We start from the raw sequence: 25,553 nt of genomic DNA on the forward strand, positions 1-25,553 counted from the left end.
GAGGAAGGTCCACAATTCAGACTGTTAATGCTGCTCCTAGCAGAAATACCTCCAATCTTTTGTGAGTATGGGCTCACACCTTTCTTCTAATTCTTCCCTTTTGAAGAAAAGAGAATAAAAATGACCTTCCGATATTGGCCCAGTGGCTCCCCATTCATTAACGCTGTCGGGACTGTGCCCAACCATCATGAGCAAAGGAATGAGAAATCATCTAAATTACCAGCAAAAAGGCAGCTCACAAGCCAAAGCAAACTCACACGCAGACAAATATTATTGTTCAGGTTTCTTACAATGGGCCGGTTACTTCTGTCTTCTGCTGCTGGTGGTACTCAGACCTCTGCAGCTACCAGGTCTGCAGTCCTCCGGTCTTGCAGATACCTTCCTCCCCCCCATCACTCTCCACCACTTCAAGCCTACCTTGCTGTCTCACCTTCACTCTAGACCGATCATCATCAGTGGCTAAAACCCTGACCATTTCCCTCTCTGCAGTCTCCTCCACACTAAGCAAAACTTGTCTCTGAAATACCTTCCCACATCTAAGTCTTACCGTTTCACTCTTTCTGAATGCTCTTTGGCACTTCATCCATTTTATGCTTCCTATTTTGATTCCAAACCTCTTGCTCTTCTGTATTCCATACATACAATGCAGCTTACATGTACATGTTCACTCCATAATGAAGCCATTCCCTATACCCTGCGTGCTGCTCCTTTGCCCCATTTTGACAAGTAAGGGCCCAGCTTTTGTTTTTTTGAGTAACAGTGGTGACATCCCCCAGATGAGACAGATAAGTTGGATAGACCGACAGAGCTAGAATGTTTGGAATAATCAAGGTCAGATTTCTGTTCTTCTGTCCCTCTTGATGTATTCCAGGTGGCCCGCTGCAAACCCCTGTGTCAGAGTTCTGCCCTCGGCCGCTCCTGACCGATAAAAATACTTTAAAAATCCTACAAGTGCTGCCGGTAGTGCGAGCGGGTCCTTTGTCCTACGGCCCTGGGAAGGAAAGCCCTCGTGCTTCTCCTGCTCCTTCAGCTTTGACACCGAGAGGCTGTTTCCATGGCGATGGTCAATTGGAAATGGCAGCCTTGTCCCTTCAATTTTCACCACATTGGTGTTGACAGAAGTAAAGGCCTCGCTCTGATTTCTCAGTTCGGCTGGAGGAGATTTCCATGAGATTCATCCTTCTGTACCCAGGTGCCCACATGGAATTCAGCTTGGGTTTTCCAGCTCTGCACTTCCACCCATCATTGCTTGGGAGGAAAGGTCTCCCCAGCCTCGCTGGGCAGGGAAGGTCCCCTTGCACATTGCTGCCTCTTCATGACACTTCCTGAATGTAACATCTTCGGAAGGACTCGTACAGGTGTTTCAGCCGTTCCTTAGAAAGTCATCTTTCCTCCAAGTCAGACCTTTCCGTGAAGGCTCGCTCAGGTGCAGCGGGACGCTCCGCAGCCGGAGGGAAGCGCGGGGGTCAGTTGCGCCCAGAGGACCGGCGGGACGCGGCTCCCCGAGGCCGGGCTGAGGCCTCCGCGGCCAGGCTGTGCTGCAGCCATTTTCTCTCCCAGCCGCCCGGGGTTCAGGGCTGCTGGCGGGGAAGCGCAGCCCGAGGCCGGCTCCCCCCTGCTGTTCTAAGCCACACGCGGCACAAACCCCTGATAAATGGGGCGTTCTGGCCTCGGTGCAGCGGGTCAGGACAGCGTCGCTACTGCCCCGCTCCCTCCCTCAGGCCTGGAGCACCCCAATGGCCGCCCCTCAGCCGGGCAGGGGGTCCAGGCCCCCCGCCTCCCAGCTGCAACCACCCGCCGCCGCTGCCCAAGCTCTGCCTCCCCTCAGCAGCGGGCCCCCTCCTCCGCTTGCAGCTCAAGGGCATCAGCACCAGCACCAGCACCAGCACCAGCACCAGCACCAGCACCAGCACCAGCACCGCCGTCCTGCGGGCCCGGCACCCGCTCCGCGCCGCGCCGCCAGGTGGCGCCAGCGGATAAGGAACGAGCGGCGGGCCCGGCCCGCCGCCCAGGCCCGCCCCCCTGCGGCCTTTATTTATTTATTCCCCCCCTAATTATTTCCCAGCGATTTGAGTGAAAAAATAAATAATCACACCCGCCACCCCCCCCCTCAGCAGGGTGCACGAGGAAGCCCAGCGCTTCCAGCTCTCCGGCTGGGTCCCCGGCAGCACGGCTCCGGTCTGGCGCACCCCCCCCGCCGCAGCCCCCTCACCGCACCGGGAACAACCTGCGGGAACTGCCGGGAAGGGCGGCCCCGGGGCGCTCCGGGAACCGAGCCCGGCGGCTCCTGCACCTGGATGCTAAGAGGGGAGATAAAACACTGAGGAAGAACAGAACGTAAAGGGTGGTGTGCCCAGGGCGTCCTCAGAGAGGGTCTGCAACTGCTGCGCCTGGTTAACCCCCGGCTTTGGGGACAGTGGTTAAAACTGGCTTTGAGGAACAATGGTTATCACCCGGCTTTGGGGACAGTGGTTAACACCCGGCTTTGGGGGGACAGTGGTTAACAGCCGGCTTTGGGGGACAATGGTTAACAGCCGGCTTTGGGGGACAGTGGTTAACAGCCGGCTTTGGGGGACAATGGTTAACAGCCGGCTTTGGGGGGACAGTGGTTAACACCTGGCTTTGGGGGACAATGGTTAACAGCCAGCTTTGGGGGGACAGTGGTTAACACCCGGCTTTGGGGAACAATGGTTAACACCCGGCTTTGGGGGGGCAGGAACCCATCTGGTTCAGCTTTCCTCAAGGTAAGCCGCACTGCTGCCACCGCCCCTTCACGCCGGAGCCATCGTCGCTGGGCTGCAGCCGGTGGGGTTATGTCACTGCGCTATTCCCAACGTGCCCATCGCCGCTCTCATTCTTTTGACAAAGTGGAACTCACCCACCAGGAAACCGCGTGTCCCCAGGAGCAGCCATACAGGCATGGGCACAGGCTCCTCTGGGGACAGAAAGGCCACCATGGATCTAAGAGGGAGAGGGAAGGTGAAGTGCTTGCCTGTGAGCCACGTTTAGAGCAGCGCACCTGCAGTAACGAAAGGGTTAAGAGATGCATCTTTGTGAGGAGATGAGGAACCCAGCGGGTAGCTGATACTGGCCATGGGTGGCTGATACTGGCCACGAAGCTGATGGGAACAGTAGGCACTCAGAGCCCGAGTGGCCAGTGGGATATAAGAACCTGTCTAGCACATACTATTGTATTGTTGTTATAACCCCCACAGGTTATTATAGTAATACATAAATACTATTCCAGCAAAACCAGACATCTGCATTCCTAAAACCCAGACCCTTTTTAACGAATCTGAAATTATGTTTTAGGTGGAGGTCTGCTGGAACCAAGCTGACAAGCTTCAGTTTCCATGGAGGGTTACTTTGTAGCTTTGACAAACTGGTTGGGAAACAGTAAAAATCACCCCATGTAGCATTTTTGTACAACTGATCTTTTAGGATTAAATATAAAAAACTCTTTAAACACAATTACTGAAATTGAACATAAATTTACGTGAAGATAAAAACACCCAACGGCTCGATTCTTCAAACCATATTAATGCCCATTACTGCTATTTAAACTTCGTTCTGAGTTACAAGCGTTTAATGGCCTCTCCAGTTGTGCCAATGCCAGGATGCAGTTTCAGGTCACCTCCAGGAGTCCCAGATCATTTCATTTATGCAGACAGAACAGAGTCGGTGACTCCAGGGAGAGGCAAGAGCTGCCTATGCCCAAAGGTGTTAAGTCTGATGGGTGCCACGTGAAACGTCCAGCTTCCCCAGCTGTGGTTGCGTGCGGGCGGCACGAGCAGGAGCAATCAGTTTCCAGGCAGCAGAGGAATGAAAAAAGCTTTTTTCCAAAAGAAAGACAGCTCTTAATTATAGTGGACCTGAAACAAGGATTGCAACGTAGCACCAGCTGTGAGCTTGTAACTCATACTTTGCCAGCTGAGGGATGAGAAAGCCAAAAGGGGATGATTTGGAGAAACCCCCAACATGAGCTGGCCCACAATTTGCTGATCATATGGAGTTTATATACAGAATTCTGCTGTGCTGGATTCTGCCACTGCATTTTGCTTTTACCACCAGATGCCTCTAAGGACATCTGCTAGTCTGTTCAGTGAAATCTCAAAGCAAGACTGTAACGGGGCACAAGAGGGGGGGAAATATGAAAGCAATGCCAAATTGAGGCCCATTCTTCATACCAGGCATCCTGAAATGACTTACAGGTGTCTCGGACAATGCTCCCACAGAATTTTCATGTATTATCACTATTCATTCTGCACAAATGTCCCAAAAGAAGCAACACGCACGATGACCCTTTTGAAACAGACAGCCGACAGTCAGGTTATCACAGGTCTGCCACCAGGAGCAGCGTGTGTGCTCCCTGACCACGCTTACACCTCTAAGACCGGGTGCCCCATCTCCTGACCTGGAAGGAGAGGGGAATCATCCTGCTGGACGTCATGAATAGTGCATCCAGCCCTTCCAGGATCTTCTGCTTCAGTCTCAAGGACCACCGAACTGAGGTCTGACTAGCCAACAGGAATAGCCCAGACAGGACAATCAGGAGGTCATGGATGTCCCAGTGTGAAGGCAGGTGACAAATACATCACAATTAAATCAAAAATCCAAAGCCATGAAAACTGAAATCAGGCTGATTAATTAATTGATTATTTCGATTGGAGATGCTGAGAAAACCCCAAATCCTCAGAGCATCTGCAGTGAGTGTTTACCTTTGACGGATGTTCAGATGGGTTTATTTCAGTCTCTTAATTAGTTCACAGACCAGCTATGCTATGTTAGAACAAGTTAATGGTGCTTCGATAAAGCCCTCAGAGCTGTATGGTCACCTGGAAAAGGAATTTTTTCATCCACAACCACCAGCACAAGCACAGTCACAGCATTAGGAAAAACCACTCTGGAGCCAGCCCAGAAGCTCTGGGTTCGCAGAAGTCTCCTTCAAGACCAGGACAGGAGGAGCCACCTCTCAGCAGCCCCGACCTCACGGCATGGCTCTGCTCATGGAGGTGATGCGGTCTGGCACCAGGAGCCGTGCCTGTCCTGGATGCCTGCTGAACACCTGCTGAAGCCTGGACTGACTTTGGGATGATGCAGAGGGGAAGGAAGAGGGAACCAAGTGAATTATGGATGCAAGAAATGTGAGCAAACTCCCTGCTCATCCCAGTCAGGGTCTCTCTGCGTTTCAGGAAAAACAGTTTGATATATTTGTCTGGCTCGGACTCTCAGACTGATGCCTCTCTCCCTGCCAGCCATCTGCCACATCACTTTTAGTTCTCCAGGCACACACGGCCAAGAGAACATGCTCTCAGCCTTTGGCTGCCATACCACTGACTCTCCACTATCCTAGATTCAGATATAAAAGCTCTAATACCTGAGAGAGGTCAAAAGCTTTAATACCTGACCAGTCCAGGCTGAGTAGGACTTGAATAAACAGCACTTGCTCTCGGCGAGTCAAGAACTGGATGCCGTCACTAGCCTCTGACCAGGAGGAGGCATGTGCCCTGAAGGCAGAACTAGTATCAGCTTCTCCTCATAATTCTGAATGACAGCAACGGTCAGGATTGCAAAAACCTCCCTGCAGGTACAGCATTTGGCCTCAGACCTCCATGCACACCCTGGCTGTATCATCACTAACTTGTCTTAAACATGAAATTCTTATGAAAGATGGCAACTAAGAAAACAAAAGAATCAACAAAAATCTCACACAGCTTCCAAGTCCAGAGGAATAAAACTAGATGAATGGCAACACAGAACAGGTAAAAGGGTGAGGCTGTCACTTCAGCAACACCAGTCATACCACTTTGATTAAGTCACTGACAAATCTGCTTTAGGGCAGAGAAATTTGGAAACATCAGGCAATCAAACTGTGAAGTCTGTGCAAGAATGTGATTAATGCAAAAATGTGATGAAACTAATGTGCTTGGCTCCAGAATTTCATGGCACACCCAATACTGGAACCAAATCTGATGGCTTCTTGGCGAGCAGTGCCCCTCTGTGTTCCCTGAACATGGTTATCTGTGTCCTCTTTGTTTTCTAGGTCTGATCAGAATCCAAAGCTTTTATTTTAGCTACATTTCTAAAGATGCGTTTCCCAAGATATGTACCCATAAACAAAGACGTGTACATGCATATAGACACTGAATAATTGTGCAGAATTTCACTCTTCCCTCCTGAGACATAAAAGAGCCAAGTGTTATTAAATTTACGGCGAGTTCGTTGTAGTTTTCACATAATTTTCTTGATGCACTGCAGATTTTTTAACAGGCTGCCACTTCCTCTCCTGTTTAATGTTAAGGTACTCGTCCAGTCTCAGCTACACCTTCAACATCTTGGATTTCTGTCTAAGGTTATTGGTCCCAGGGGCAACATTCTGTTTAGCAAATGTGTCATTTTCTCTCTTCTGCTTGTCTTCTGCCCTCCAACTTTGCGTGGAAAAGGAATACATGGGCCTGCAGAGCTCAGGATGCAACAAAGGAGCCGTGCAAACATAGATTATTAATGCTGCAGTCAGTGTGAGACTGATCTTTCACTAATGGTGGAGACACGTCAGAATGCACTTCATGGCTGTGACCTCTAATTATAGAAAGCTGGGCATGACACCAGTGTCCAACTGGGGGCAGGGGTGAGGGAGAAAAGCAGACCTGGTCTTTGTTGACTCAGGTGCAAGCACCTAGATTTAGTATTGTGGCTCCTGCAGTTAATTGCTCTTGCTTACAGATCCAGGTTATGCATAATCTTTCTTTCATTGCAAAAAGATGTTTGCATGCACACTGGGACATATTCTCCAAGGGAAGACACAATGTAACGGTGACATGGAAGAAAATATCACACTCCAAGGCAGATGCAGAGAGGTCCAAAGGACCACCTGTTTGCAGAGCAAACTTCCTGATCACTCTGCCCACCTAAGCAGCCTTCTCTTCAGACTGCAAAAAGTTTACAACAGTAGTAAACGAAACCCACCCTGAAACATTCAGCTCCACAGGGTCCGTCTGTAAGCAACAGCAACCTGTTTTGATGTTGAACCACAGGAACATGAAATGCCTTTGGGGGAAACCTCTCTGCCAGTACCGCAAAGGCTCTTTGCAAGCGAGTAGGTACCTGCAAAGGGCGCTTGACAACGCAAGACCATAGGTACAGTATTTTCCAGTGTGTGGAGGGGACCTTTTTTAGGACAAGACCTTTTTGGCACAGTCTGGGTAGCTCTCATACCACGCATCCCAGAGGCATTGAATATTGGGAGGAAAGAAAGTGCATGCAGATGTAAGTTGAGTTTGATGGTGACAAATGACTCCTTCACAGGGATGGTTCGTGGCAGTGAGAGACATTATATTCTAAATTAACCCTTTGCAAAGCAAAAAAGCCTCCAGATACTCACACATCGGTTTGAGCTGTCCGATGAGTTCCTCTTTTGTCCACTTTGCCCATTCCTTCTTGTCTGTGTTTATTGAGCACAAGATGGGGCCGCATGGTTTCCCGCAGTCCTCAATGGCAGGGACGTTCAGGTAGTGCACCAACACGATGTCTGGGTTCTGCAGGGCATGGAGAGCAGAAGTTACATCGTTGGGCCTCTCCCCCACTCAGGGCTTTCTGCATTTATCTTCCTAATTAAAACTATGGCAGAAAGCATCATAATTAGATCTCAGGATGTACCAGCTTTCCCCAGGATTGGAGCTGTTCTTTAAAAGAGGCGGCAAAAGACGAGGCAGAGGTGGCACACAGCTTCCCCCATCCCGACCACCCTTTGCCTGCAACTCTCCTGCTCCCTGTGTATGCTCAGGGTGAACCTTTTCTCCAACCCATACAACACCAAATACTTGCAAGAGTCCTGCAAACACCAGTCGTGACAAACACCATGTAATTTGCTTTGATTTAAGGGACCTGTGGTCTGTTTGATCCAATGTTTTCATCAGTTCTGGTCCATATCGGGCTATTTAGAATATATGGAAATTCACCCGAGGACATCAGTAACAGCCACGCTTTCCTATGGCCACAGGGAGAGGGAGGGAAGAGCCAAGGAGGCTCACAAACAGCATTACAGAGTGCCTGAAGGACAGGCTCTTCTTAGACAAGCCCAAAATTTCTTGTCTTTTGAAGATTTTGCAGCTTTGCGATGCAAACAGCGAGCTGCAGAAGGTTGGGAATGGAAGAGACCGTGTCCTTTGCAGAACTGCTGCAGAACGACTGCAAGGCGCTCGCTCCTGAGGGGCTGTTCAGTGCTCCCCTCTCCCCCCGCGCACCTTCCGACGGGGCTGACAGAGGGGATGCAACAGCGCTTTGACGCACTGCGGCGCCGTCCCACTGACACAGACACTTCAAGTAGGGAGCTGAGCAGCGTGTTACCACCCTGTGAGTAAATGAATCATCTTAACAACAGCAACAGAAACAACTCTGCTAGTTTCCCAACAGCATCCCAGGGAGATTGTACAATAGATAATAACAAGATTGAGAGGCCGCCTTCTTTCCCTTAAGTCATTTACTCCTAAGTTCACCAACTTTAATGACTGCTTTGGAATTATTTATAAAAATAAATAGGATAATGGTGTAATTAAAACTCTAATGTTTCATTAATGCTGTTAAAGCCCTGTTCTGAGTGGGAGAGGGAACACGAGCCATCACTCGTTTGCAAAGGTTGCACTAATGGGAGCACTTGCTTACGAAACCCGCCGAGGGCTGGAGCAGTATGTGGACACCCGCACTGAGGAAAGACCAGCAGAAGGGAACTTCTGACGGGCAAACCACAGCACTGAAGCCAGGCACGGCGTGCTGGGCAGCTGCACCTGGAGCCAGCCCGGGCCAGGGCAGCGCTCGGTGCTGCTGGCTGCGGGGGTCACCACGCACCCCGTCCCGTGCCCTGCGCGCAGGGAGCACCCTGCAGGTCCCTGAGACAAGGGGGCAGCTGGTTGTGTCTCCCAGCTCCTCGAGGCTTGCCAGGATGGTGCTGACAGCTGAAAGGCCACCCCTTCACGTGGTGCCCACACACAGCAGCATGACAAGCGCGGCAGCCCCCACGGATGTGCACTCCCTCTGCCCACACCCTCTTCATGCTGGTACTCAGAAGGGCTTTAGTAACCAGAAGTGTCCCTCTGCCCTTTAAATTAGGAAGACATGCAAGTGGGAACTTGCATTTTTTCCCCTCTATTGATGGAAACTGCAAGCAGGTGATTTTCAGTGAAGATTCAGTGAGATTGCAGTGTCAAATTCTTGCAGTCTGCATTAAAAAGAGTTGCCTTGCCCAGGGAAGAGGCAAGAAAACCTAGTAAGAAACCGCTAGCAACTTATTTTTGAGCTTTATTAGAAAGCACTAAAGCAAAGAAAACCATTGTTTCTTTTATTCCTGAGATTGTCCTGGAGACAAACAACTGGACCTTCTATGTTCAATTTTTACGTATTCAAAACCTTCCGTTTCAGAGGGCACATCCACCCTGGATGAGAGACAGCCAGAGAAGGACACATTAAACCACCGTATCCTCTCTTTCCACACCACAGTGCAAATCCTCAGGTTACTATGCAAAGTGGAGCCACATTTTCCTTTCAGCTCTCCTGTTTTACCCTTTAAAGGTGATGGAGGTGACAGCCAGGGCTCCCAGGGAATTAACGGGGCGGTCGAGCTGCTTCCAACACAGGCAGACAGCACTGCTCAGGACTGGGGAGGTGATGAAGGGGAGGTCTGAAACATTACGGTCCTCATGCATAATTCAGAAAAGATTCAGATAATAAAAATGATTACCTATATACCCAAATAGTCTCCATCAGCTAATTTAACGTAATTAGTGGTTTAGATGATGAAGTAATAAAAAGTAATATGCTTCAGAGATTTCGTGTAAAGACACCTCTTGCTCTCAGAGAAGTTTCAAAAAAGAGAGCAAGGACACGCTGCTGCTGTGGCGTTGGGTGACCTGGCAGTTCTGCAGATGCTTCTTCCTTCGTTTCAGATAAACTGTATTTTTCACAGCCTGATAGTGCCTGTTAGTCACCAGCCAAGTCAGGACAACGGGGCTTCCTGACTTCACTGCAGTGGAAACAAGTGGTCCTCAGTGGTGGATTGGCACTGGAATTTATACCTTTTATAAATAAAAGCATGTAACATAAATAGAGAGCCAACAGGTTTGTTCCTTATGTCTACATCTAAAAGTTGACCTCAGACTGGCAAGTCTCACAAACGCCAATCTATGTAGTAAACGGAAATGTTTTGACACAAATGAAGAGAATACGTGTGTTTTGGGAAACTGTATCAGCCGAGAACCACTGCTTCTTTGTGGAGACCTACCAGTAGAACAAGAGACATGCGAAAGACTAAGAGAAAAATTACAAGCATAACTTCCATGTGGGAAACCTGCCAGGACAGTGGACATGCCACGGCAGAAGCCCTTCCCTAGCAGTGGGGAAGTCCCACAGGGAGCCCTGGACTGGCTGCAGACAGCTTTGGAAATGTGCCCATTGGAAAGCTGCCCGTAATTTCAGTGCCCAGAGCCTCTGCAGAGCTGCTCCGCTTCCCACGCACCCGCGTCAAAGTTGCTGCCATCTGTCCCTGACCTGGGCAAGGCTCCTTGGCACGCAGCACCCGAGGCATCTAGTCCTCCTCCTCAGCAGAGTCTCCTCAGGGTGCTGGAGGAGGACTTTGTTCCACCACCCCTGGTGCTGTAGGATAAGCAGGAGATGGCACAACAAGTGGTTAAAAAACGCCACAAAAAGCTGTTAGCTTTGATAAAAAAAATGCAGCTGCAACATCTGTCTGACTCTTGTTTGCAGCTTCATCAGCACTAAGTGGTCAATAAATCAGACTGGCATGGTGTTATGTTTCTTCCATGGCTTAACTGTTACTCTAGTGCCAGTTCTCATGAAAAATGAAGGAGAAAACCTATGCGATAGTGAAAGTGTATGCATTATCCAGAAAGTAATAATAGCGCGTAATGGCGCTGCAGACCTCCCTCCCAGCATGATCGCTGGAGCAGCGATGCAGCCTCCCTGTGCTACCCACGACACGCTATTTAAATTAACCAAGTAAATCAGCTATTGTTTGTTCCACCAGCCCACTCCATGTTTGTATTTTTCACATTAGCAGAAACACAAAGCTGAAACACGCTGGCCTGCTCCAGCTCCCCAATTCCAGCAGGTGGGGAGGGCAGAAATGCGAAGAAAAGAATGGACAGCCTGGGAAGGGCTGATTAATGCTTGGATGGAGGAATGGCAGGTACCAGCAGCCCTCCAAGCTGGCAGGAAAACCTTTCTCCTGTTTCAGCAACTGCCTTCTGCTTGCTGGTTACTACCCGGTCAGTCCCCTACACAAGGGGAAATCTCCCTTCTCAGGCAGGGCAGAACAATCACAAAAAAATCTCCCCCTTCTTGCCGTCCTCCCATCCCGAAGCATGTTTGGTTTTTTTTTTTCCTGTTCTTTTTTTTTAGAGAAAAAAAAATGCAAGCAAAAATCAAAAGCCATTTCTGGCCAGCTTTCAGCTGCTCTTCAGCTGTTCAGCAATGGCAATCAGCTCAAGGCTAAATCTCACTGGCAGGGGCTTCCAAATCACCGATGACCACAGCTGAAGATATTTTATTTTGAAAAATACCTCTGAGCTGGAAGTTTTGCATTTGTACTCCCTGCTGGAAGGATGAAAGGAAATAAGTCATCCTCAGGGATGATGAGCGTTGGTGAATTTAATCCCAGCCACCCTGCAAGGAAATTACCCCCAAATAGAGCCCTGGGTGGCGGGAGCAGTAGCCATGGGCTCTGTGCTGCTGTGCGGCCAGCTGCCCTGGCCTTCGCTGGCTACCCGTGTTATTTCTGTTGTGTCAAACTTGCCCAGTACTATGCATTATTAAAAACGTGGAAGGTGAAACCAGCCTTTTTTGGCCCCAACAGCTAAACCACAAAGCAAAAGGGCAAAAGGAGCAGAGGAGTGTGGCAGGGAGATGCAGAGGCGGCTCTTGTGCCTCTTCCCTCTCCTTTCACCCCCCACACTCTAAAACATGTTTTTTTTTTTTCTTTTCTGATGGCTATTCATTCACAAGGTTTACTTTGTATTCCTCAAACCATCCAAAAGATTGTAAAGGAATCTCGGCTTTCTGGGAACATAATTCACCTCTGTGACTGTGGGATGACTGGATTAATACCCAACAAATTACCACCCAGAAAAAGCTAACAGAAAACTGTTTCCCCAGTTTTGGAAGGCTGACGTTACATGATGCTTTGGTACCCAGAGGTAACTCGGAGACAGGTACTGGGAGCACTTGTGTATCATCTAAAAACAAACCAAGGAATGAAACCATTCCCAGCCATATGGAGGTGTGGATGACAGAATCTTTGGCTATTTATAGCAGTGTCTATCTGGAGGGTTTCCTCTGTATTTTTAATGCTTTGAGAGCAGAACCTGGGATACCTGAAGTACAAGGCATGAATACACAACACGGACACAGAAGTAATGGGATTTTTTCCTTTCCAGAGACCAAATGCTAGCTTTGGGCAAGATTACTGGTTTGAATCCCAGCAATTTCTTTATCCTTGAACTAATTTCTAATTGAGGTCATGCTACAGTAGGCAACCTGGCGGCTAAGGCGTTAGAATACATTAATCTTTCACACTAACAGTGAAAACCACAAAGTCTAACACTGACTTTAACTGCACAACCCATTGCCTTAAGTTATCTTGAGCTGGGCATGTTTAATTAGGGAGAACGAGACAACAGACACATAGCACAGCCCTGGCACCTGGGAGATGAAGCACCGGAGCACCTGGAAGAGAGGGGGACCCCAAAGCTGGATGCAAAAGCAGAACGTGTTCTGCAGAGCAGGACCCCTTTTGCTGGGAAATCCATTTTAGCCTGTACAGCTCTTGGAATTAACCTTCCATCCTACGCCTCCAGCTGCGTGAAAGAGCCGGTGGAATTTATGCCCCTTCAACAGCTTCCTCAGGAGGAGAGGACACCTGGGGTCAGCCAGGCAGAGAGAGACATTGGTGCATACATGGTTTCAAACCTGGCTAAATCCCCCCCCTGATATGCACTGGCTCAGAAGAGGTTGCTAGATGTCCCTGTCCTTGCCTGGGCACCAGGTCCCTCCAGGGCGCTGGCCATCCCCTCCATCTCCCCCCCAGCCACATCCTGGCCATGCCTGGAGTCACACCCTATGGATACCACAGCTGTCTCCAAAGGTCAGTCAGCCCTCCACACCAAAACAGAGTCATTTTCCCAGTTTTTCAGCCCAAAGAGTTTTGAGGGTTTTTTGTTTAAATTCACTAATTTTTGAGACAAGAGACTGGCGACAGGCCGACGCAGCTCCACGCACCGCAAACAAGGGAACAATGAATTGTGAAGGGCTTAGAAAGCTAAAAAATTATTTCAACCCTCATGTAATTATAAGAGTGAGATTTCCTGCAATTGTTTTAAAGGGAATCAAGATTTAATAGGGCTGTATGCTTTATAACGTGCTCCCCAGTTCCTCTTCAATACCTTGGTAAGGGAAGATAGAGTGTAATCAGGAAAGTAATTGTACTCTGTTCTACATTTCATGTCTCAAAAGAACAACTAGGGGGTACAGAGCCACTGCAGGGCAGGGTTTGGATTAGAAAAATACAGGTTTTCCTTTTGTTATTTTCTTTTTTAATCCCTCTTCCCCTGGGCTGCTCCTGGTGTCCCTGGACAGCCCCTATGTTTCTCACAATAAGAAACACTGCCTGTCCCATCCCTGTGATGCCAATGACATGGGCAAATCCCCGTCGCTCTTCAAGAGTGCTGCTCTTGGATCCCTAACAGCCAGCCAGCAATGAGCATCCTTGGCTGCAAGGCTGACTTGTCCTCCATGTGCTGGCAGTGACACCTGGACACGAGCGGGAGCGAGAGCCCCATCCCGAGCATCTTCTCCTTGAGGCCTGCAGAAGCATCGCCCATGCAAGATCTCCAGCAGAGCCAGATGCAGAGGATCCCACCAGAAAATCTCAGGAGAAGGCAGCTGGGGAGTGGGAACGGTTAAAAAAAAAAAAAAAAAAGTTTTTTTCCCCCCCCCCCTCCTTAAAAGAAAGGTCCAGGGTGGTGTCCACGATTTAGCAGTACAGGTGGTTTGATTTGCATCGCCCCCAGAAACAAGCAGGGTGCTGCCCAGGGGGAGTCAGGAGATCCCTGAATAAGCTTTTCTTTGTAGGTGAGCCTGGCAGCAATCCCGTGGGGTTACAAACAGCACATGGATCAGCCCGGTCATCATCAGGCAGCATTTAAATAGTGCAAGCAGCAAAGTAAGAGAGTCTTAATATAGAACAAATACCAAATGCTTACTAATACATCATCAAATGTGATATATTTGAAGGTATTTTATATACAAAGAGCTGCCTCTGAATACTCCTGGGGATCATGTTTATTTAACATGCACTTTGAAAGATACAGAAAAATACAGCGCTGTAATTCCTGGCCTTCAAAGTTCCAAAAAGAAATTGATTTCCGAGTTGCTTATTATCTTTCATAGCAATACCTCTTCTGCTAGTAAAAGGTATAACAGAAGGACAATACTGCACTGCTAGAAGCATGCAGCAAAATAAAACAAAAGGCACTTCTCTTTCTCATGCAGGTATTACTCTTCCGGACAATAAAATTTCTTTTCATCGGTGTCACTGCTCCCAGCTGGAAGCTTTAACTTACACTGGCAGCTGACAGGGACAAGGTAATTCTGCCACAAGCCGGGACTGCTTTTGTTTATCTAGAAACATCCAGCAGAGCCGGTGGCACTGATGCAGAAGTCCCGTGTCCTGGTGCCCAGGAACAGAAATGTGGCAGGGAAGTCTCCCATCCTGCTTATTGCTCGGAAGCAATGAGCCCACCAGAGACCGTGAGCGTGCTCACCTGGGAAGGGCCAAAGAGACCTGAGTCTTGGGCCCCCGAAGGCTCACGGTGCCGGCAACACCCAGCCCATGGGCACTGAAGAGCAGCGTGTCCCTCTGCTGCGGCACCTGCCACCGCGGCACAGCTCAGCTCCAGCCTGCAGCGCCTGCAGGGGGGTTTCTCTGAGAACAGCGGCGGGCTCCAGGCTTCAAACCACAGCACAAGGCAGAGGAGCTGAAGGAGCAAAAGCTGCTCTTGCCTCTTTCAAAACCATGGTTTCACTGTTTTCCACTCGATCCTTTATGACTGTACATCTGGATTCTTAAGAGGCCAGCCTGAGTCTTCACTAGCTCTTGAACAGTCGGTCACAGAAGGTGCCTGGGCAGCTGTTGAGTTAGTTCAAAAACCATCTAAAGCTGCACCATTGCTCACGTATAAAAACACAGCCCTGATAAAAGCATGCAGAGAAAGCTTACGGATAGCAACTTGCCCTACTTTGGCTTGCTTAGAGATATTCTTTCTTAACACACACCCTGCTCATGAAAACCACATAACAACGGCAGTGGATGCACTTAACCCAGCTGCTGCATCTAGTATCGATTGCCTTTTAAGTGAGACAAATTTGCCGTGGAAATCATCAAAGCATCTCCTCCTCCTTTCTGTCACTTGCTCTCTCCAGTTGTCCAAGGTTTCACAACTCATTCTGCAAAGGCCCTGAGAATTTTCAAACAATAACTCTGAGGGCAAAGCAAAGGTTCCTTTGGGTTGGAATTCCTTCGAGGTACTCTGCCTGACAAATGAGGCTTATTACAGACATATGCATTTCCTGCTATACTGTGCATATACTGCTGCTCCAACTCCCCACCTCTGAAGAACTGACACTTAAACAAAGCCTCTGCGTCTTCCTATATTAAACCTGCATGCTGCGACCATTTCCAGAACGGTGTGATTTCTTCTACGTGGAGAGTGGTGCAGAGGAGACAACCAAAGTCATCTTATATTTCAAAGTGTCCTACACTTGAATTGTGCTTTTAATTTTCAGAACATCTCAAAGAAGTTGCTAACTGATGCAGCCAAAGTTATACACTGCGATTACTTAATAGCAAAACACAGCTCTTTCGAGGGTAAAGCAAAGCAAATGCCTGAGAGCACACAGTGTCAGTAAGAAACCTCACGGCCACCAAAGCTGCAGATGCAGAGCAGCGCTGCTGCCCTGCAGTTGCATTAATAGTTCAAAACTACGCTGCACTATCCACAAAGCAGCATCAAATCAGTGCAAATGTAAACAACTGAGGTACTGAATACGATGTAACCGTGCCAGCCTCTGCAGATTGCTACTCTGCAAAAGGTGTGCTACTGCATTCAAACTGTTCTTCCCCAACAAGTGTCAGCCAGAGATTCCTCAGCTGACGTTTGTGAGGAGTTTTTATTTTCTTCTTCATTCTGAAGTCCAGAATCTCCTCCCCCTCCTGCTTTTACCGCAACCTTTACATGGGAATTCTGTCATTGCATTTCAAACGGGCTCAGACAGAGCTGAGCTTGCAAACACTTCCATCCTCATCACCTTCCAGAAATGCCAGCATTATAAAGCATGCCCCAAGTGGCTTCTACCCTTTCCCCGGCTCACCCAAGCCAGAGATGCAACAATAGCTAGTCTGAAATAAGAAGAAATTTAAATTTCAAAGCTCCACTGACATTCACCAAGTGCTTTCTAAGTTTGTATCAACAGAATGCACAGCTTCAATTTCTGGTTTGAATGCAGATGGTGCAAGTTTTTCTCTCATGTGCTGATGGCCTAGTTTGCCTCAAAAACAGTAGTAACTTTTAAATATTAATGCATTTCTGTGACTTAAGAACAGTTCGATGTGTACCTAAAGATACCTCAACTTTTCACTTTTAAAATCGGTATTGTTATAGGTGGACCAAGCAGTAGCAAGCTGACATTTCCAAAGACCAAATGGGAAAACCCTAGGAGAACGTACCCAGAGCTTGCAAAAAGCTTTCCCTCCAGAGACATGCTGTGCCTCAGCACTGCTCCTAGAGCTTCAACAAGCTCTAAGCTATTTTTGTAAGTATGCAAAAGCATTAAAATCATCTGGAAGCTGATTGCCCCTCAAAACCTGTGAATGCTCCCCACAGCAGCACATGAACATCAGCATCACAAGGACGTAGGACTAAGGATGCACCCAAGGGTTTGCACGCGTGTGAGATGAAGAGAAGCAGCAGCACGGTGTTTCACAGGGTGCTGTGGACTCCAGCCCTGCACAACCCACCGGCACACACACCGGCCAGCCAAGGAGCCTTCTGCAGCCCTGGGGGGCTGGAGCTGTGCCAAGCAGCCCACTCTGCCACGGCTTCCCACGGCCAGCTGGGAGGATGCGGGATGCTCCACTGCCTCTCATCAGGCATGACGGACACCCCATACAGCCGTGCTCTGCTATTATGTGACTACCTATTATTGCTGGTTGGCAGAAATCTGGATCAGAGGAATGGCTTTGACAAGCCTGATGGGGATGTGCTGTCCCTCGCGACACGTGCCACTCCTTCCCTGACTGGGACACGGTGCTCATCAGACCCGGCCTCTCCCCAAACACCTGCACAGCACAGCAAGTGCAGAGACACGGGCTCCAGGTGCCTGGGAAGGATGCAAGCGTGACCTTGATGCCTGCCTGGAGGAATAGGAGATAAATGCTATTTAATGTTCCACACAGCCTATATGGTACGTGGTAAGCCAACGAGTCCTTTTTATTTTCACTCTTTGCTCTTGCTCCGAGGGCTTTGTCATTTATAGCTTCTTTAAATTTGTTACTTTTGATATCAGTGACTGGTAATACAATTCCCGGAGGAAGAACATCAATAACCTTCAAAACCCTTTCATAATGTTGGCTTTGATAGTCTTGCAACATTTTTGTTCCTATGGCATAACCCTTATGACACTGCTATACAGTATATAGATTATTTGCTGAGGGTGGTGTTGTGTCTAGATAATGTTTCCAGACAAGAGTAACCCCCAGTGCCAGAGAATCCAAAGTTCTCCTCCTACGGTACAGATTTTGGAGTCCAACTTTACTTTGTGTTGGACATGAGGGCCCATCAAGATGCATGAGTCCAGATTAAAGAGGCACAGGGAGGCCAGTGACACTGGGGCTGTCTCCAGCGGTGGAGACGGGCAGGCACCGGTGACACACCAAAGTGCCATGTCAAGGACACGCAGGACTCCTCCATGCTCACTACAGCTGCTGGCTTTTATTGTTAGATACGGTGCCCTAAAAAGGACTCACAGCAACCAGCTGGGAACTGATGCAGCACTTTAGACTGGAAACATCGAATCCTACGGCAAAAAAAAAAAAAGTATCAGACTTTAATTTCTTCTGAATTGCGAGAAAAAGATTATTAGACACCCTTCTTTCTTCTTCAACTATCACTCAGAAGCCTCGAATTTCCCCAGGCAGAGGAGATTAACAAACAGAGATTAGCATCTAAGAGCTCCTGCTGTAGGCTGTGTTAGACTGAGCTCAGCTCTCCAGGCCTCCTGTATATGTATTTCCAGATCCCAGGCGGATGCCTTGAAATCTTAAAAGGAAACGTGAACCCTGCCAGTGCTGCTGTGAGGCTCAGAGGGGCTTCTCCAACCTGCTGACGAGAGCAGAGTTATCTCCTTGTCAGACCTTTCCGATGACTCCAAGTCCTCCTCCAACCATGTAGGTATTAAGGTTTCTTTTAGGGAGATCTTCTCGTACCATCTGACGATCAGATTCTGTTTCCCTGTTTCATGTAAAAGAGGAAATAAAGAACCACTCCCAGAGTGGACAACAGCTCCGGTTAGCAACTCTGAATTCAAAGGAGAGGCAAGCATCCCCTCCTGACTCCTTTTTTGCCCCAAATCAGGGCACTCTTTCCCAGGAGTCTCTTTCCTACGCTGAGAGAAGAGAACGGTAAACTGGATAGCAAGCCCGTCCTGCCTCAAACTCCCAAGGTAGAACAAGCAACCTGGCTGCTCACTAGAGATATTATTATTATTTACGATGAGCAGAAGGGGTGCTACAGCTTGGCTAAAGCAAGGTAAATTGCCCTTCAGCCTAATCCATCAGTCTCAAATCCACTGCATGGGAGCAGCCTGGTAATTTCCTAGCAGATGACGGCGTACCGATAACCTCAAAAGCTGTGTTATTTAAGCAGAAGAAGGTGAGCTTTGTTTAGCCCTTGGGCTCAGGCTGAGTGGATGACAGATGCCGATGCTACATCCAATTAGATTTTTAAGCAGTGAGAGCAAATTTATCAGGTGAGCGTTTGGAGACGCGGCACATGGGTAACTCCATGGCTGTGTCACACCTCATCCCTTTGGAGATTCTCTCTGATCTCCATTTCACAGCATGCTCTAACATTAAGAGTGAAGCTTTGGCAATAACTTCTGAAGAACATAACAAATAGCAATGCATTTGCTGCTTTATGCACAAATTCTCTTTTTCTCCCTTTTTTTTTTTTTTTTAAAGAATTTACTCACCAAAAGTGTCTATGAAGTGGAGATAGTTTATAAATTGAGTGCTGCTGCCTGTGGACTACACTCAAGACTAGCAAGAGAAAAGATGACACAATGCCCATAACATTGTACACTTTACAAAATATGAAAAGGTAGGGAAGCTTCTGAATTTCAATAACAGACAGCGACTATTACACACAGCGAGTCATTATTCATTTTACCCCATCAGCTGCTTGACCCAGCAACATACACGGGTATCTTCTGAGACATCCCAAAAAAGCAGCAGTAGTCGGAACATCCAGTGCCAGACACAGAAATAATTAAAGTCAAACACCAGTACTTTTAAGTTTGTAAATGGTAGGGAAAGTGAGCGCAGATCAAAGTTTTTTTAGCTTAGGCACTGATGCATCTATGGCAGCATCAAAGAAACAGGTAACTCCGAGGAATGAAGAGCTTATGAAAAGTCCTTGAAATGTGAGAAACAGCAAAATTCTCCACTACCCAGACTCAGAGTGCTGCGTGCACTTCCAAATTTACTGCTTTTGCATTTTTTCCTTGCTGCACAGAATGTGGGACAGGAATGGAGACCCTTGTCTTACTGTCCTTTAAAAAAAGGATAGACCAGTTTTTCCGCTTCAGCTTGCACATCTCAGATCCTGAACTTCATCAGACAGTGTTTCTTGCACATAGTTACAACCCTTTCAACACCACGAAGAATTTTTAGTATTATTAATTAGTATTAATAGCTAGAAACACCACCCCTGCAGGCGTGGGACACAGGGGAGAAAGAAAGAAAAGAAAAACTGTGATTTGGTGCTGCAGTGAGGGAAGTTGTTGCTTCCACCCCTATGGCAAAGGATGTCTGCTGCCGTGGGCTGTGGGCCCGCAGGGCCAGACTGCAAAGCACACCCCCCCCCCCCCAGCCAGAGCCCCCCACAGTTCACCAGGGCTCTGCCCACGGCGTGCCCCGTGCCAGCAGTAACGCTGGAGCATCAGGTGAGAGGCTGCAGGAGCTTCTGGCTACTCATCAGCCACGTATGTAGGTCACTTTTCACCATGCAGTGCCTCGAGAAAAGATAAAACCAAGAGAACTGATCACAGGATCTGTTGTTAGATGTGCCACACGTTACTGCAGGTGAGATTATTTTTGAAAGGAATTGATGTTCTGCGCCTGCCCTCCTGGCTGTTTCTGGACACTTGTGGCAGAGCGTGTCTTTTTCCTCTTTTGCTCCACTTCCCGCTCCCTTTCGCTGGGACAGATTCTAGTCCCCTCATACCAGTGCAACTGCACTAAACTCCAGTTTAAAGGCACAATCGTATCCTGTACGCTGAGGGATGGAACTCATCAAAAGGCTTTTTGCGAAGTTATCTTCATCTACCTTGAACAAATATACAGCACTGCACGTTGCCAGAAAATACCGGTATTCAGCACTGCAGCATTCATTCACATCCTGCACAGGTCTTCTGCCTGGCAACATTTTTCTTCCCCCAGCAAAGGCTGCCTTTTTGAGTCAGAGACCCTGCCCAGATGCCTCCCATTTGTTGCTAGATAAGAGCATCTTCACTCATCCAGCCACAGATCATTACTCTCTAATACTGTCGGAATGGAGGCTTGGTGCTCACTCAGCAACAGCGTGATTTGGGGTGACTGCCGTCGTGCTTCCTCGCAAACAGCTCAACAGGAAAGATGTTCATCTTGGCAGAGACACAGGAGCTGTGGATGCTTTCTCCATTCATCAGGAACATTTCTACTGCCATCAGGAGTGTTCCTGTCACCTGCCACGACTGCAGATCACAAGAACCGGCAGAAACGTCAGCGACAGCAGAAATTCAAGTCACCGGGATTCCCCTTGTTATTGCCTACTCGTTCTCAGAAAAACAGGCATACGAAGCGGCAGATGCCCTGCACAGGAGCGGCTGCTCTCACCGCGCCTGCTAGCACCATAACGCCAGCACAGCCGGTACCCACCGTCCGCTCGGTGCGGTTATGCCAGCACTGCCATCCTTCTGCCTCCACCGCGTGTTCGCAGTGACAGACACAGAGCAGCAGAAGAGCAAAGGGGATTCTGTTCTTGCTGCAGACGGAGGAGCTGATTACATTATTCCTAAACCCTGGGGCTGGAGAAGGGGCACTGCCCATCCCAGGGCTGTTGGAGATGTTGTGATACTGAAGCCCGAGGAAGACCACTCCAGCTTGAAGGGCAGATATTCCACGTGATACATGCTGTCTGCCTGCCACAGCAGGGAGTATTAAATAAACCTGTAAAGGAATATGTAACGAGACTACAGGCAGCAAAAGGAGTGTGGGTGAATGCACGGATTCCCTGCGGAGTTTCCTTTTGGCTCTGCATTAGTGAGCGTGCTCTCCAAGGAACGCAGCATCCCTCTCTTTAGGCAGAGGATGTTTAATGATGAAAAGCCCTGCACAGCCAGAGGAGATCCTCCATCACAGCTAGTTTGAATTTTGTCTTCTCCAGGCTTCCTGATGTTTTGGCGTCATGTCAGAAACATTTCCACTGGCTTAGTATTGCAAGAACTTGGAAAGTGTCACAAAAATCTCCCCTACCAACTTGCACACACAATTTGGAAATGACCAGAACAACTGCCACACCTAAGGCAATTAAAGCCAGGTTGTCACCACGTGCTGAAAAGCAAAGCACATCCCTGCCATGCAAAAAGCTGCGAGGTACCAACCAGCGTTTCTAGTATGACGGGTAAAAAAGCCTGTATATCACCACAGTTTGGTGACGTGGGGATGGCAACAAAAGCAGACCCCAGAACTTGAGGGCAAGTTCTTGGTAACAGCACCAACTCCCCGCTAAGTTCACTGTGTCGTCAAGTCATTCTTTTTTATAGATAGAGACACAAGGAAAAAATGAAATCTAAAAAGCATTGTCAACTTGAATGATTTTCCAGGTTCTTGTCACTAAACAACCATCATCCCTCAAAGCATAAGAAAGGCAATAAAACCAATAGAACTAATAAAGGAAAACTGTGTGGAGCTTGACGGATCTGGCTGTCCCTGGCATGTGACAGCCTATTTTACCAAGCAGGCAAATGGAAGCTGCAGCAGACTTGTCCACAGGATAAGCGAGACCCTGACAAAACCAGCACGGACGCCCAAGATTATTTTTTTAACGCCGTTAGGTTCTCCTAAAAACAGGTCCATTTTGAAAGACCATTCCAAAGATTTTGCAGAGTGTATTTGCGGCTGATACAAACAGCAATTATTGAGCAGCTGTTAAGTTCTCGCCTCTGCTGAACATCAGCGCATGGACCTAGCCTGTTTCCCAACACCAGTAATTTTCCACAGCTGCTAAAGGGATGCACCTCACCTTGTTAGTCGTCTTGTCCAAAAAACCCCAGTATTTTTAGCTGAAGCTGAAACAATGGGGGGAAACCAAACTAAACAGCATTGCACAATAAATACAGTGTGAAGAGGTATGCTTCGAAGCTGCAGACGTCAGTGGGAAGCTAAGCCCTGTCCTGTTCCCGAGGCTGGCGCTCAGGTGTCCCTCGCTGGTACTGGTGGGATGGGCTCAGTGGGAAGGGGCGCGTCCCCCAAAGGTGCCCACGGGGGTGCCCAGCGTGCCCCTCCGCAGCCCCGCAGGCTGCAGGCTCCTGGGCTGCTCCAGAGTCCAGCCCTGACTGCTCCCTTGTCTCTGCGTTTCTCTGAGCAGGGGAAAACCCGTCAGGAGCTTTGTTTGTTCTGGGGAAGGTGGAATCCTCGGAGCTGTGCGGCAAGCAGACCCTAAATGGTTTGCAGCAAAAGAGTTACCAAATCAGAGACTTAATTTATCCAAGAACCTGTTAACATTTCCTCTGTGCACTCGCTGAACGAACACGTTTTTGAAGTCACTTATTTACCAATAAATTACAATGGTCTGAAATCATTAGCAACAAAGTAAATTGTTTTAATTGATCGGAACTTTTTTACGATGCGGGAACTTCGTTTCTATATAACTGCACTTTCTAAAGGACTAAAATAGCAAATTAATCACTCTTGGAGCTTGCGATCTTTAAAATGTTCCTTGTTGTGAAAGGCTGCATGGCTGAAATGAAGAATAAAGTCACACTTTCACGACTCCTCCGCGTTCATGCTTGTAACGAGCCTTGAACCTGCCGCAGCAACCCTGTCAGGGTTCAAGGACTTTCCTGCCTCACAGAATGCACCGAGCGCGTCACACGCAGGTATTTTGCAGGGCAGGAACAGCATTTCAAGCCATGCCTACCCCTGTGGCGCTATCAGTACACAATATTTGCAGGAATTTTTGCTTTATTATTTTTTTGGGGGGGATCAGAGAAGATGAAGACTATGCGGATGTAAATCATTTCCAGATTTCATTTGGGATAACCTCAGCCAAATACAAAGGTGCAGGGGTCCTATTAATAAATACCTACACCTAGCTCAGCCCCCTCCTGTCTGAGTAACGGCAGGCTCTGCAGACAGCAGCAAAGCAGCAATCTAAACCAAGCAAGGTGCACTGCCATCTAGCATAAAAACATTTTCTATTCAAATTGTTTTTTGGGGGTGGGGGGGTGGGGTGTCTGAGGAAATATTCAATTTATGAATAGAGTATAAATGGCATCTTTCAAAATAACAGTTTTAGGCGCGGATTAGCTCTCCGTCCTCGTTGCTTCTGATAGGGCTAATCACCACCCTAAATCAGTGTTTCAGCTGAACCTGACTTGGAAATCACATATAATTATACTGATTAATTTTGCTGAAAACATACAGCGTTTTGCTATAGAAATGTAAACATAATAAGGTGAAAGGGTGATACAAATAGCAAAAGCTGACTGCTGTTCAGAAAAAAAACCACTCAGGTGCTGAAGACATCAGAGTGATTGCATTTATTACAAGAGCGATGCCAGTTCCCACATCTGCCCGCCGATTTCTGAATGCACACCCCCAACAGCGCCCCCCAACCCCCCCCCCCCCCCAAAAAAAAAAAAAAAAAAAAAGAGCAGAGGAAAATTGATAGATCTATGACTCGGCAGTATAGCTGCAACCTACTAATGGCATCCAATTATTTACATCTACACACATCAGAATAAAATCAAGTGGAACAGTATAAAAGGACTGCTGGAAACAGCACCAGTCCTGCAGACCATTTGCATAATAACGTGCCTGATGTGGCCAAAGAAACAGGTAGTTCAAACTGGGGAGCCCTGGCAGAGGGAGCTGAAGAGAGAGGAGCTCCAGTCAGCTCCCCGGGAGTGAATTATTTAACAGCTAGTAGAAGAAATGGAAAAGGCATTGCAACACAAGGAGATTACAAGAGGAAAAAAACCCTAATATTAGGAACTCCTCTGTCGTCACCCTTGTGTAACAGCAGCATTTCAGAAGTTGTAGCAGCTCTAGAAACACGCTTGTTGTCAGCACCGAGAAACAAGATACAATTTCTGCGAGGGGCAAATGGGTGCAGAATTTCAGCTACAAAGCCTGGTAATTTCACAAAAGAAACCAGCATTAACACATAGCACTTAAACCGGAGAGAGATGCATTTCTGTATGCTGCATCTTGCCGCCCAATGTTCTTGAAAAGCCACTGGAAGAAAATTGCTCGGGTTTCACTTTTAAAGCTACACTTAACTAAATACTATCCATCTTCAGACATATTGGCAAGGAAAAGTAGCAAATTACTTGTTTCTCCTGTAGTACCTAAAATTACAACAGCTATCGTGTTGGTACCTCGTTACCCCAAATCAGCGCTCAGGGAGAGGATAAATGGCTGTGACCGTTGCGGCGGCGCGCTGCCTCGCGGGGCGGTGGCTCCGACCCTGCGGATGGTTCGGTTTATTTCCTCCAAACCCCAACCTACAGCGAAGCACCTGCATCCCACAGAGCAGCAGTGCAGATTCCACTGAACGGAGCATTTCTCCGGGGACCTTTCACAGAAATTCCAGCGTGGGACGTGCTGCTCCCATGAAACGGCATCGCCTTGGCACAGGGCAGCACTCTGCCTCCCTAAAGCACCGGCACCAGAAGTCATATTCTGGTTTGCCGTAGATTATCTCTGCAGCAGACAGCTCTTGGTAAGGAGCACCCAGGGTTTGCTCCGTCCTAAACCAGAGCCTGAAGATAAACGGAAGGGAAAGGCAAACACAAAGCTACAGCTGAATAAGTAACATTAAGTCTGACATGGGGAAGCTGTGATGCATTACTCACCCTGATAAGTTTAATGTATAATTTAGAAAGATATCACCAAAATGGAAAAGAGAAGCTCTTAAGCAGCTCTGAAGGGTATTCAGCTCAGGCATCGC

The 25,553-nt window shown here is 48.2% G+C and overlaps 1 protein-coding gene across 14 annotated transcripts in view; it reads right to left on the reverse strand.

Annotated features, from left to right (window-relative positions):
• The window catches only part of CAMTA1 (calmodulin binding transcription activator 1), a 324,941-nt gene that overhangs the window by 56,806 nt on the left and 242,582 nt on the right, over window positions 1–25,553 (reverse strand). For all 14 annotated transcript variants that reach the window (XM_055799761.1, XM_055799755.1, XM_055799756.1 and 11 more), the window contains one exon: window positions 7,382–7,535. In XM_055799761.1, the coding sequence (XP_055655736.1) occupies window positions 7,382–7,535 (154 nt within the window). The remainder of the gene's footprint in view (window positions 1–7,381; window positions 7,536–25,553) is intronic.

This window comes from Falco peregrinus, chromosome 3 (genome assembly GCF_023634155.1).
Source record: "Falco peregrinus isolate bFalPer1 chromosome 3, bFalPer1.pri, whole genome shotgun sequence".
In the NCBI taxonomy this organism is placed as follows: Eukaryota; Metazoa; Chordata; class Aves; order Falconiformes; family Falconidae; genus Falco; species Falco peregrinus.